Source organism: Hyperolius riggenbachi, chromosome 1 (assembly GCF_040937935.1).
Source record: "Hyperolius riggenbachi isolate aHypRig1 chromosome 1, aHypRig1.pri, whole genome shotgun sequence".
NCBI lineage: Eukaryota > Metazoa > Chordata > Amphibia > Anura > Hyperoliidae > Hyperolius > Hyperolius riggenbachi.
Genome location: NC_090646.1, coordinates 141424611 through 141438889, shown reverse-complemented (window position 1 = coordinate 141438889; position 14279 = coordinate 141424611). Strand labels below are relative to the sequence as shown.

The 14279-nt window shown below is 44.3% G+C and overlaps 1 protein-coding gene across 2 annotated transcripts in view; it reads left to right on the top strand.

Moving 5' to 3' along the window:
* FRG1 (FSHD region gene 1) overlaps positions 1 to 14279 on the top strand; it is a 40062-nt gene that overhangs the window by 2851 nt on the left and 22932 nt on the right. For both annotated transcript variants that reach the window (XM_068268713.1, XM_068268709.1), the window contains exons 2-5: positions 7837 to 7939; positions 9673 to 9737; positions 10527 to 10649; positions 12086 to 12146. In XM_068268713.1, coding sequence (XP_068124814.1) covers positions 7878 to 7939; positions 9673 to 9737; positions 10527 to 10649; positions 12086 to 12146 — 311 coding nt within the window. In that variant the 5' untranslated portion in view covers positions 7837 to 7877. The remainder of the gene's footprint in view (positions 1 to 7836; positions 7940 to 9672; positions 9738 to 10526; positions 10650 to 12085; positions 12147 to 14279) is intronic.

The window sequence follows — 14279 nt, the reverse complement described above, 5'->3', positions numbered from 1 at the left end:
CTTTGGGATAGATAAGTGACTTTTGGGTTGCAGTTTGGGCACTCCGGCTCCAAAAGGTTCGCCACCACTGTCCTAATCTGATGTCCCACCACTGCTAGGTTCATGTAAATTTGTCTCCACCCGTTACCACACCTACATTCTGGTCCATGGCCCACCCATTTTTCGGTGCGGCGCGATAAGCGCGCCGCACAATGTGATCCTCATATTTTTGGCACGCTAGCTGCAGTGTGCTGAATTCTGCTGCCTACAGTATGTATAGTACAGTATGTATGCTGTTCTCTAGTGCCTGTACTGTGTGCTGATCTACCTCCAGTGTGTACAGTGTAAGGTGTTACTCTGTGCCTTTACTGATTGTAAACCAGCTGTATTGTATGCTGATCCCTGCTACTTTCAGTATGTACAGTATTAGCTGTAAAGCCTGGTACACACATACAATTTTGATTAGCCAATTTTAGCTCTGTTCATAAAATTAATTGTCTGTTGGCCCACTTACTGCACGGGGTGGTAAAATTGGTGGTCAGTGATTGACCAATCAAAATTGTATGTGCGTGTACATCTTAGATCTATGCCTATACTGATTGTAAATTATCTAAATAAGGACATAGGGCTACATCCAATATTTAGATGGGCAGGCCCGTTATCTGTAGCTTACATCGCTGCTAAGTTCATGTACATTTGGCCCCACCCATGGCCACGCCCACTCACATCATGGCCACGCCCATGTTTTGCCGCTGCGCGCGCCGCATGTACCTCCCTACCTGGTGCCCACAGGTGCCCCCAATCTCCAAGGACCCTAGAAACGCCCCTGCTGACCGCCCGCAGCCAATTGGCGGCAGCAAAGTGGCACCCCCAGGAACGCGTAACACCAATTGGCGGCAGCACCTAGGGGACTGAATTGCTGAGGATCACGTGCATAGATGCGCGCGCATCCACCGGCATTAGGCTCCGCCCACCCACGACGTCAACTCGCCAGTCAATTAGCAGCGCCGGCGGGTTGTTAACCCTCGATCTGCCGCATAGTAAGCATATAATACGCTTTGTAATGTATACAAAGCGTATTATACAGGCTGCCTCCTGCCCTGGTGGTCCCAGTGATCGAGGGACCACCAGGGCAGGAGGCAGCCCCCCTAGTATACACACACAAACACTGATCCTGCCCCCTGATCGCCCACAGCACCCCTCAGACCCCCCCTGATCACCCCCCCCAGACCGCTGTTTGCACCCAATCACCCCCCTAATCACCCATCAATCATCCCCTGCCACTATCTGTCAACGTTATTTTTTAGATTAGGTCCTAAACTGCCCCCTGGGGGCTCCTGATGCCCCCCACACACACTCAGATCCTTCCCAGACCCCCCCCCCCCCTCCTGTGTACTGTATACATTTATTCTCCCCTGTAATCACCTGTCAATCACCCCCTGTCACTGCCACCCATCAGATCAGACCCTAATCTGCCCCTTGCAGGCACCTGATCACCCGCCAACACACTCAGATCGCCCGCAGACTTCCCAACCCCCCTCCCCCCCCTCAGATTACCTCCCAAGTGCATTGTTTACATCTGTTTTCCCCTCTAATCACCCATCAATCACCCCCTGTCACTATCTGTCAACGTTATTTTTTAGATTAGGTCCTAAACTGCCCCCTGGGGGCTCCTGATCACACACACACACACACACACACACACACACACACACACACACACACACACACACACACACACACACACACACACACTCAGATCCTTCCCAGACCCCCCCCCCCTCCTGTGTACTGTATACATCTATTCTCCCCTGTAATCACCCACTAATCACCTGTCACTCGCCCATCAATCACCCCCTGTCACCACCTGTCACTGCCACCCATTAGATCAGACCCTAATCTGCCCCTTGCGGCACCCAAACACTCGCCCACACATCTCAGATCGCCCTCAGACCCCAACGACTCCCCCCCCCCCCATCACCTCCCCAGTGCATTATTTACATCTGTTCTACCCTCTAATCACCCACTGATCACCCATCAATCGCCCCCTGTCACTGCTACCCATCATACCCATCAGATCAGACCCTCATCTGCCCCTTGTGTGCACCCAATCACCCTCCCACACCCTCAGATTGCCCTCAGACCTCCCACCTAATCACCTCCCCAATGCATTCATTGCATCTATTCCACCCTCTAATCACACCCTGAGACACCCATCAATCACCTCCTGTCACCACCTGCCACCCCTAGCTCACCTACCCATCAGATCAGGCCCTAATTTGCCCGTGTGGGCTCCTGATCACTCGGCCAAACCCTCAGACCCCCTTCCGATCACCCCCCCAGTGCATTGATTGCATCTATTCTCCCCTCTAATCACCCCCTGAGACACCCATCAATCACCTCCTGTCACTCCATAGCACTCCTATCCATCAGATCAGGCCCTAATCTGCCCCCTGCGGGCTTCTGATCACCCGGCCAAACCCTCACCCGCCCCACTGCAGTGACAGAATTTTTCATCACTGCTAGTCTCTATGACTTAATTGTGGCTGAGACCAATCGTTATGCCACACAATACGCTACCGCCAATCCAAGAAGCTACCATGCCCAGCCTTTTCGGTGGAAACCACTCCAAGTTTCCGAACGTAACATTTTTTGGGGCCTTCTCCTTAACATGGGACTAGTCAAAAAGAATGTATTGCAGTATTATTGGTCTACGCACCCAATACATCACATGCCCATGTTCTCTGCTGCCATGTCCAGTTCACCATTTGAGAACATCCTGCGCTTCCTGCACTTCAGTGCCAATACAACCTGTCATCTAAGAGGCCACCCTGCTTATGACCGGTTCCACAAAATTCGGCCCCTCACAGACCACCTGTCATCAAAATTTGCAGATGCTTATCCCTCCTGAATAGTCATTTTGAGGCATTTGGTTTCCAGACTACTCCTCACGGTTTTGGGCCCATAAAATGCCAGGGCAATATAGGAACCCCACAAGTGACCCCATTTTAGGCCTAGTGCACACCAAAAACCGCTAGCAAATCCGCAAAATGCTAGCGGTTTTTGAAGCGTTTTTTTCTTATTAATATGAAGTGTTTTGCGGTTTTGTGTAGCATTTTTTTTGTGTAGCAGATTACAGATATTGTTACAGTAAAGCTGTTACTGAACAGCTACTGTAACAAAAACGCCTGGAAAACAGCTCTGATCTGGCGTTTTATCAAGCGTTTTGCGTTTTTCCTATACTTAACATTGGAGGCAAAAACGCAGCCCGGGAGTACGCATTTCCGCAAAACGCCTACCGCTCTGGTGTGCACCAGCCCATTGAAATACATTACCCAAGCACTTCCACATCCGCAAGCGGTTCTAAAAACGCTGCCAAAACCGCTCGGTGTGCACTAGGCCTTCGAAAGAAGACACCCCAAGGTATTCCGCTAGTTGCATGATTCGTTCATAGAAGATTTTATTTTTCTTCACAAGTTAGTGGAAAATGACACTTTGTGAAAAAACAAACAATAAAAATCAATTTCCGCTAATTTGTGACAAAAAATAAAATCTTCTATGAACTCACCATACTCCTAACGGAATACCTTGGGGTGTCTTCTTTCTAAAATGGGGTCACTTGTGGGGTTCCTATACTGCCCTGGCATTTTAGGGGCCCTAAACTGTGAGGAGTATTCTAGAAACCGAATTCCCTAAAATGACCTGTGAAATCCTAAAGGTACTCCTAGGACTTTGGGGCCCTTAGTGCACCTAGGCTGCAAAAAAGTGTCACACGTGGTATCGCCGTACTCAGGAGAAGTAGTATAATGTGTTTTGCAGTGTATTTTTACACATACCCATGCTGGGTGGGAGAAATGTCTCTGTAAATGTACAATTGTGTGTAAAAAAAAAAAAAAAAAAAAAAAAAAAATCTCATTTACAGAGATATTTCTCCCACCCAGCATGGGTATGTGTAAAAATACACCCCAAAACACATTATACTACTTCTCCTGAGTACGGCGGTACCACATGTGAGACACTTTTTTTGCAGCCTAGGTGCGCTAAACTGCCCAACGTCCTATGAGTACCTTTAGGATTTCACAGGTCATTTTAGGGCTCTTGGTTTCTAGACTACTCCTCACAGTTTAGGGCCCCTAAAATGCCAGAGCAGTATAGGAACCCCACACGTGACCCCATTTTAGAAAGAAGACACCCCAAGGTATTCCGTTAGGAGTATGGTGAGTTCATAGATTTTATTTTTTGTCACAAATTAGTGGAAAATGACACTTTGTGAAAAAAGCAATCAATTTCTTCTAACTTGTGACAAAAAATAAAATCTTCTATGAACTCACCGTACTCCTAACGGAATACCTTGGGGTGTCTTCTTTCTAAAATGGGGTCATTTGTGGGGTTCCTATACTGCCCTGGCATTTTAGGGGCCCTAAACCGTGAGTAGTCTAGAAACCAAATGCCTCAAAATGACCTGTGAAATCCTAAAGGTACTCATAGGACGTTGGGCCCCTTAGCGCACCTAGGCTGCAAAAAGTGTCACATGTGGTATCGCCATACTCAGGAGAAGTAGTATAATGTGTTTTGGGGTGTATTTTTACACATACCCATGCTGGGTGGGAAAAATATCTCTGTAAATGGACAATTATGTTTAAAAAAAATTTTTTTACAAAATCTCATTTACAGAGCTATTTCTCCCACCCAGCATGGGTATGTGTAAAAATACACCCCAAAACACATTATACTATCTCTCCTGAGTACGGCGATACCACATGTGTGACACTTTTTTGCAGCCTAGGTGCGCTAAGGGGCCCAAAGTCCTATGAGCACCTTTAGGCTTTACAGGGTTGCTTACAATTTAGCACCCCCCAAAATGCCAGGACAGTAAACACACCCCACAAATGACCCCATTTTGGAAAGTAGACACCCCAAAGTATTCAGAGAGGGTCATGGAGAGTCCGTGGCAATTTCATTTTTTTTTTTCACAAGTTAGCAAAAATGGAAACTTTTGTTTAATTTTTTTTGTCAGTCATTTTCCACTAACTTGTGACAAAAATAAAATCTTCTATGAACTCACCATGCCTCTTAGTGAATACTTTGGGATGTCTTCTTTCCAAAATGGGGTCATTTGGGGGGTATTTATACTATCCTGGAATTCTAGCACCTCATGAAACATGACAGGTGCTCAGAAAAGTCAGAGATGCTTCAAAATGGGAAAATTCACTTCTTGCACCATAGTTTGTAAACGCTATAACTTTTACCCAAACCAATAAATATACACTTATTGGATTTTTTTTAATTAAAGACATGTAGCACAATACATTTGGACAAAAATGTATATATAAATTTTACTTTATTTGAAAAATGTCAGCACAAAAAGTAAAAAAACAAAACATTTTTTGGAACTAAATTCATGTCTTTTTTGATGAATATAATAAAAACTAAAAATCACAGCAGCAATCAAATAGCACCAAAAGAAAGCTGTATTAGTGACAAGAAAAGGAGGTAAAATTCATTTAGATAGTAGGTTGTATGACCGAGCAATAAACCGTTAAAGCTGCAGTGGTCTGAATGGAAAAAAAGTGTCTGGTCCTTAAGGGGTTTTATGACTGCAGTCCTTAAGTGGTTAAAAGACTATGCCATTGCTCACATAGGCTATCATTCATAAAGCATTCCCGCATGCAGAAATGCTGAAAACAGCTGACTTTCCCGAGCACATAGCAAAATGTCTATTCATAAAGGCTGTTTCTGCACAAAAAGCTGACATTCCCGAGCAGAGCGATAAATTACTGCCTTGTGCGGTGATTATCTTAACAAATGTTACTAAATGTCAATTCATAAAGATTAGAGCAAGCGGTATGAGGACGGGGAATACCGCTCCCTTGGAAGTAGCGATAAGCATGCGGATTACAGCTAAGTCAATGGAGACAGACCTCCCAAGCAGCAGCAGCGAGAACAGCGCACGGAGGGACTCAGGCAGCTTCTCCTGTTACGCCAGCCTACCGACAGCCTAGTTCGGGAAATCACCGCACTGCTATCGCAACTGTAAACATATTTATGTATGAGCACACAGAAGTCTAAAATACCGAATGCGGTGTTTTCCCGCACTCATTTTCTTTACCGAACACACTTTTATGAATGATAGCTACAGTCTCCATTGTCTCCAGATATATCCCCTTTGAAAGAATTAGATGAAATGGGAAGCATTAACAAAAGCTGCCATGCATTTCTGGCATTGTGAGTATTTTGACTTCTGCCTGTACACTTGCATAGAAAAGGAGGGAAACACAGGTGTGATGCTGCTGGTACCTACTCTGGCAAAAAATGAAACACAAATGTTTCTTTATCTAACAAAGCTGGGGGGAGGCAACAGCAACACTGTGACATTCTGACTTCTTGGCATACTAGGCAGGAAGGTCATATATTGATATATTGTAGCAGCTTAAAGGGACACTTAAGTCAAACAAAAAAAAAATGAGTTTTACTCACCTAGGGCTTCCAATAGCCCCCTGCAGCTGTCTGGTGCCCTCCCCATCTCCCTCCGATCCTCCTGGCCCCGCCGGCAGCCACTTCCTGTTTCGGTGACAGGAGCTGACAGGCTGGGGACGCGAGTGATTCTTCGAGTTCCCAGACACATTAGCACCCTCTATGCTGCTATATGGTATATGATATATGCTATAGCAGCATAGATGGCGCTATTGTGGCCAGGAACGCGAAGAATTACTCGCGTCCCCAGCCTGTCAGCTCCTGTCACCGAAACAGGAAGTGGCTGCCGGCAGGGCCAGAAGGATCGGAGGGAGACGGCGAGGGCACCGGACAGCTGCAGGGGGCTATTGGAAGCCCCAGGTGAGTAAAACTCATTTTTTTTTTTTTTTTACTTAAGTGTCCCTTTAAAGCACTCTTTAACGTCGTTAATAAAAAAAAAAAAAAAAAAGTTGTTAGTGGTCATTGAGATGAGTTATTGCATTAGGTTGGTTAATTTCCAAGTTGCATAAAATGTGTATCAACTAAAGGTGGCCACACACGATACAATAAAATGATCCGATTTTACAGAAATTCGATACAAACGATCGGATCTCCCCCAAAAAAACGAAATCTTTTTTTTTTCATTCGACTGAAAAATCCGATCGGATTTCCCGTTTTCTTCGATTTTTATCGATTCAGAATGCCAGATATTTTTCTTCAATCTTTCTAAAGATTGTATGGTGTGTGTTAGATTGTCAATTTATTAATATACACACACACACACACACACTAGCAATTTTCTCAGAGTTTCCAATCGGTTTTATCATAATTGGGGAAAAATTGAACATATGTGTGTGGTACATTGGTCATATTTTTGAAATGTTACAATCAGTCAGAAAAATTGATTGCAATTCTTAAATTGAACAGATATTTAAACAATTGTATGGTGTGTGTGGACACCTTAAAGGAAAACTTAAGTGTCCTAAAAAAAATGACTTGTACTCACCCGGGGCTCCCCTCAGCCCCCTGCAGCTGAACGATGCAGCTGGACTCGCCGGCGGCCACTTCCGGTCTGGCCGTCACCGGCCGACAGGCTGGGAACGCGGCGAAACCGGAAGTGGCCGCCGGCGAGTCCAGCTGCATCGGAGAGACACGGTGAGGGCACCGTTCAGCTGCAGGGGGCTGAGGGCAGCCCCGGGTGAGTACAAGTCATTTTTTTTAGGACACTTAGGTTTTCCTTTAAGAATTATTAGCATCTCTCTGGCCATTCCTAGTCTGTAGTGTAAATTTAGACAATGCACTAAACATCTCTGGAAACCATATGTCTGCTATTGCCTTGTGCCTATAAATGCATTGGTATTTTGTGTTTATTTTTCATGGTGGTGTTTTGTGATTATTTTTCAGGGCTGTTGTTCTTTGGTATACTTTGACCTTCCCTTATCATCATGGCTGAATACACTCGTGTAAAATCCACTAAGCTGGTGCTGAAGGGAATGAAGGATAAGAGGTGAGGCAGTTATTGCTTCTTTGTATGACTGTTGTACAATATCGGTCTCTGAGCAGAGTTGCTTAGCTTTGGCTTCTAAGGATCCACCTACTTCTACCTAAATCTCATCATGGTTTGCAATGTAACAGCAAATATAACACCACTGTAATCAATTCAATAGCCATTAAAGAGAACCTGAGGCTCGGCTCGGGTTCAGAAATACATACTTACTGTACCTAAGGAGAGGTGTGCTGCAGCCATGTCTGTGCATTAGCATAGAGCCACTCCTGCATGAGCAGCTCTAGTTTACTGCACAGGCACAGCTGTATTCGCGCAGGCACAGTACAGCCACACTTGTGCTTGAAGAGGAACGAGGCCCCGATCAAATTACCCACAAGCCCAATCTTTGGAGGGTCAATGAGCGGTGACAGGAGACTGGAGGATGCCATGGGGAGCCTCATTAGGATCCAGAGGCTTCCCTCTTCATAGGTAAGTATGTGATTTTGTTCCCAAGGCTCAGGTACGCTTTAAAGGTCCAACATTAAAACTGTTACTTTAAAGATCCAACATGTAACTGTTAGGGGTTGTTCACACCTAAGGTGTTTTCGTGTTTTGTTTTTTTTTAAGCGCTGGCGATTTCAGACATCAACCCTAAAAGCGCTTCTGCAATGATTCCCTATGGGAGTGTTCACATATGAGCGGTTCCATTCCTATCCACTCACCAAAGCACTGCCTGTACCATTTTTCCCAGGTGATTTGCCTATAATGGAAGGTATAGGGATATCGCAATGCGCTTGAAAAAGTGCTTTGTATAGCGATTTTCCTAAGCGCTTTGATGAATAAATATATTGTATTTAATCATTGCTAAGTGAAAAAAAAACCTGCAAATGCGCTTAGAAAAGAGCTTAGAAAGCGCAGGGAAAGGCGAATAAAAAAAAAAAAATTGCAAAAAAAAAAAAATAATCACTCAGCGCTTACGATAGCACTGGGCGATTCAAAATGTGAACAAGGCCTCAAAGAGAATATAAAGTGAGGAGGAAACTCACTTCAGGTTTCATACATACCTATGTAGAGGAAAGGCTCTGGATACCATAGAGCCTTCCCGGTCCTCGCTCCATCTCGCCATTCCTGCGCTGTCACACCACACGTCACAAAATATGTTTTGTCGACGAGTCAAGATGATTTATGCTTGCCCACTATTTCTATAGAGTTTTACCCAGGGATCTCTGTGTTTATTTGCATTATATTTAAAACTGAAAGCGGATCCGAGATGAAAAACTAACTATAACAAGTCTATATATCTTATCTAAAGTTTAGATAGTTTACACAGCAAATCTGGCTGCATACAGCTTCAATAGTTTATGATTATTTATTCCTGTGATACAATGAGAGCCATGTTCTGTTTGTCATCATTACACAGGTAATCTGCAACTGCATATCCACCCCTCAGCCTGTGAAAAATTCACTCCCCCCTCCCCTCTGCCTCTGAAATCTCTGGCTAGTAACCTCCTCCTCCTGCCCAGACTGAGCTCTCATAAGTCCTTGCTACATGAGTCTGAGTGCCTTGGTGTTTTGGATAAGCTGTGGGCGAGGCTTGTTTAGTTTATAGGGCATTAGAGTATTAAAACAAACAAAAAAAAGTATTTGGCTTGAGGAATGCCCTATAAACTATATGTAAGGGACACTATTATGCAATGAAAAAAAATACATCTCGGATCCACTTGAATATTTTTTTTTTTTTTTTTTTTTTTTAGTAAGAAGAAGCACAAAAAGAAGAGAAAGCTAGACGAGTCTGAGGAGGATAAGCTGGATATTGTTGGTAAGTCTTTCAGATTGCTTGTGTACTGGTGCCCTAATATTTTCCAGTGCTAGTCTACTATAGGAGACCCAGCAGGAAACCTCATCGGGAAATTCCTTTAATATGATTGGGTGGACAGCATCCTCACAAGCTTTTAGGTAGATTGTAATAAATTATATCCACACTATATGGCCAATCACAATGCTTCAGGCTGTAGAGGGTGCTGTGATTGGAGATCTGTTCCCTATGAGGTTTCCTGCTGGGTTCCCTAAACTAGACTAGCACCTGTTTTTCTTAGTACACAGGATATGTGGCAGCAGTATCACACCACATCTGCTGCCGTACATTTCTGTCAATTAAACTGCAGCAAACCTGCATTTTGCTTTAATAGTCCATCTAATGTTTGTAACTAAATGCACAGTTCTCACTCTCCTCCCACTACAGAGGATGAGCTCCAGCTTGTAATGCAGTGAGCACAGAGAGTGCCTCTATTCTGTTGTCTGTATGCACAGCATTACATCAGGTATTAATATTCCACAATGTGTTCAGTGCAAGATTTCTATTTCCCTTGTGCAAAAATGTGATGGAATTCCTTTACTATACAATAAATGAAGCCATGATTAAAAAAAAAATGAAAAGGAAAGATGTCTCTTTCTTATGCAGCAGAAAATATCATCCTTGTAGTGCTAGCCTAAGTGTATAATCAGATTTATACAGTTATAAAGTAGACAAGTAACCACATGCTAAACCTACAGCATGCAGATGATTTGGGGAGAAAGCTTTTCATGAAAAAATGTCTTTGTATTTCAGGAAACTGGTGGACTGTGAAATGCTTTGGTGATATTTCAGGGACGGTAGCCATCGAAATGGACAAGGGAGCATACATCCACGCTCTGGACAATGGATTATTCACCATAGGAGCTCCACACAAAGGTGGGTCTAGCTATCTGTTATGGGGGGAGGGGGGGGATTTTACCCAACACCAAATGCAGATTTTACCGAACACCAAATGCCAGTTCACTAAACCTATTACCTCATTCAAAAGTAAAATTACAGACCAGTGACATAAATTACCGACTTGTGCAGGAAATACCTCAAGAAATGTCAAGAGAGTGCAATTCACAAAGATTAAAGCATTCGGTAAATCAAGTAAAAGTGATTGGTATACTATTTACCACCAGCTCTGACCAGCCGATAACTCACACTCTCATGTGGTAAAGGTTGACAGATGTGGCAGACAGCCATTAGGTAGAGCCACACACCCCTGCTTCTCACCCCATTTGATCTGATTATCTGGCAAGCGGGACTTCAGAGCAGGAGAAAGAGACCTTTGAAAAGGCTTTTTTTGTATCCCTTCAGATTTGCATATTTGTATACTGATACACAGAGCTCTCTCTTGTTAGCATAGATGCACATCTAAAGGGATGTTGGGGATGCACCTACAGAAAATAATACGGCTCATGCACAGACGTGTAAGAGAAGACTGATAACTTGCTACTGACCAGCTCCACAGCTGGTAGAACTTACCGAACAGGGCTTAGTGAATTGAACCATGTTTTTATAGGTATATTACCGATCTTCTACCGCATGTGGGAAATCTTAGTGAATTTAGAATAACATGTAAAATACTGAATGGGGTATTTTACCAACCTAAATTATTTTACCAATCTCCCCTTAGTGAATTGAGGCCAATAAGAGCGCACTGGATAAGAGCTTTAGTCCTTCTAGACTCGACGCTGAAAGATTTTTTTTCTTCTACTTGCACTGTCTTGTTAAAGGACAACTGTAACGAAAAAGCATATGGAGGCTTGGATGGATGGATATTTATTTCCTTTTACACTATACCAGTTGCCTGGCTGTCCTGCTAATCATCTGCCTCTAACACTTTTAGCTATAGCCCCTGAACAAGCATGAAGCAGAACAGGTGCTTCTGACATTATTGTCAGATCTGACAAGGTTAGCTGCATGCATGTTTCTGGTGTTATTCAGACACTACTGTAACCAAATAGACCAGCAGGGCTGCCAGGCAACTGGTATTATTTAAAAGGAAATAAATATGGCAGCCTCCATATACTTCTCACTTTAGTTGTCCTTTAATGCGGAACTTGCAGCTCAAATAAAACGAGTGCCCCTTTGTGTTGCACAGTATTTCAGTTTTTATGGATCAAACCACTTGTAGCCGTAGTATAAAAGTTGGTGTCACATGACTGCTGCAGCTCAGCTGGCTGTTGTGCAGGTCCTATGGCAGCTTTGTGGTGCTGGCCAATGATGTAGCTCTCAATACCCCCCCTGTGTTAGATTTGATTTAAAAGTTGCTACTTGTATTAACCTGTGCATCTGTTTCAGTGACTTTATCATTTGTCTTTCAGATAATGATGATGGTCCAGCTCCGCCAGAGCAGTTCACTGCAATAAAATTATCAGACAGCAGGTGAGAAGTAAATGTAAAGGGGGCCATACATTAGCCGACCAACCAATCGACCATCCAATTCGATTATTCTAATCGAATTGGATGAAAATTGGTGCTGCTAAGTGCATGCCCGTCCGACAAAGCGACCAATTTCGGGACAGAAATTGGCCGCACGGTCGATCGCGCATGCTGGAAAATTTTGGGCCGAAGTTGGTTGGACGGGTGTGCGGTGGTACAGCTGCCGAATTGTGGACGAGACGACGAAACACCCCCTGCTGCAGCCGCAATGCATAAATGTATGCAGTGTTTAGTGCATTTATACATTACCCGGTGTGAGCCTCCACGCGGTTTCTGTCCATCTTGCCGACGGCGAATAGCATTTGACGTCAGACGCTATGCGCCGCTAGCGTGTATGCGGCTCACCCGCCGAGATGGACGGACACCGTGCGGAAGCTGCTACAGGACAGGTAATGTATAAATGCACACACACACACACACACACACACACACTACATACATTTATACATTTTGGGGGCAGCGGTGGGGCGGAAGCGGCGGCTCAGCTGATTCCCTGATGATTTCATGCTGAAATCGGACGGGAATCGGCCTGTAGTGTATGGGCAGATTCGATTAGAGACAAATTTATCTCTAATCAGATTCCATTAGAAATAAATTTGTCTCTTGGTTGAATCTGCCCATAATAGTTCTAACCTTAAAGTGTAACTATCGGGCATAAAATCAAAAATCAATTCTTTATTTTTATCTGGTAAACAAGTAATACGGATGCTAACCAGGCAATCCAAAAGTTAAAATCACTATTATTTTTCTTGTTGATGAATGATAATTCCCTAGTTTATCTGACTCTTATTTGGTACACACAAAATTTGGTACACAAAAAGGAAGTTGCAGGGCATACTGGGTTGTCCTTTTTTGCTTCTTTAGTAGAGAAGTAGAAGTAGAGAAGCAAAAGATGACAACCCAGCATGCCCTGCAACTTCCTTTTTGTGTACCAAATAAGAGTCAGGTAAACTGGGGAATTATCATTTATCAACAAGAAAAGTAATAGTGATTTTAACTTTTGGATTGCTGGTTAGCATCCTTATTACTTGTGTACCAGATAAAAGTAAAGAATTGATTTTGATTTTATGCCCGACAGTTACACTTTAACTCTAAACACTGAAGATAAAACTGGACAGCTTTCAGTGTGGTCTCGCTGAAATCCAGCAGCCTGTTATCACTTGTAATGGTTTTCAGTTGTCCCCGCAGTTGTGGCCCAAACTGCTATCTACAAGCATGTCACAGTATTACTTTTCTAGCTTTACCTGACATCTCACTTATTTGTGTATTCATTGTTTCATTGTGGAGAGGACTGGGCTGGCAACTGTAAGCTACTGGGTGCAAGTCAGCTGAACTGAGAGGGAGGTGGGGGATGCAATATTTATTCCCCCCCCCCCCCCCCCCCCCCAGTGACCAGGCCATTTTTACAAAATAGGCCACTGCAGCTTTAAGGCCTCGTTGCAGGGCCTTACAACTCAGCATACAAGTGATTCCCCCCCCCCCCCTATTTTGCCCACCAACAGAGCTTTCTGTTGGTGGGCTTTGATCACTCCCAGATTGTTTGCTTGTTTTTTTACAAATATTTTTCCCGGAGCGTCAATCGGACAGCACCCCTGCTGAGACTTGTCTCCCTCCCTGACTGAGGACAGGAAGCTGAAAAACACTAAAAATTTGCATAGCAAATAGGCAGTAGCATAAGTAGGGAACAAGTACCTCCATCTTCAGTTCAGTTTCCTGTCCCCGGTCAGGATGCATGGGAGAGTCTCCTCTGGGTGCTATCCAGTCAGGCGGCTGGGGCGGCGTGGGTTAGGACTCCTGGAGAAAGATCGTTCAGTGAACGATAGTGGGTCCTGCAGCGTGTTGGAGGCTACTCCTGAAGAGGCAGCGGCTTTATGGGCGCAGGCGCGCTACACAGGAAGTTCCGGTCTTCGGAACCGGAAGTCGTCATGCGCACGCGTCCCGCATGACGTAGCCACCCGGAAATGTGCAGACCAACAGCGCACAGGCCAATCAGGCGGCCGGGGCGGCGGAGATCATACACCTGAAGCAAATCAGGTAAATAAGTATTTAAAGCGGCAAATATATCCATTCGTCATT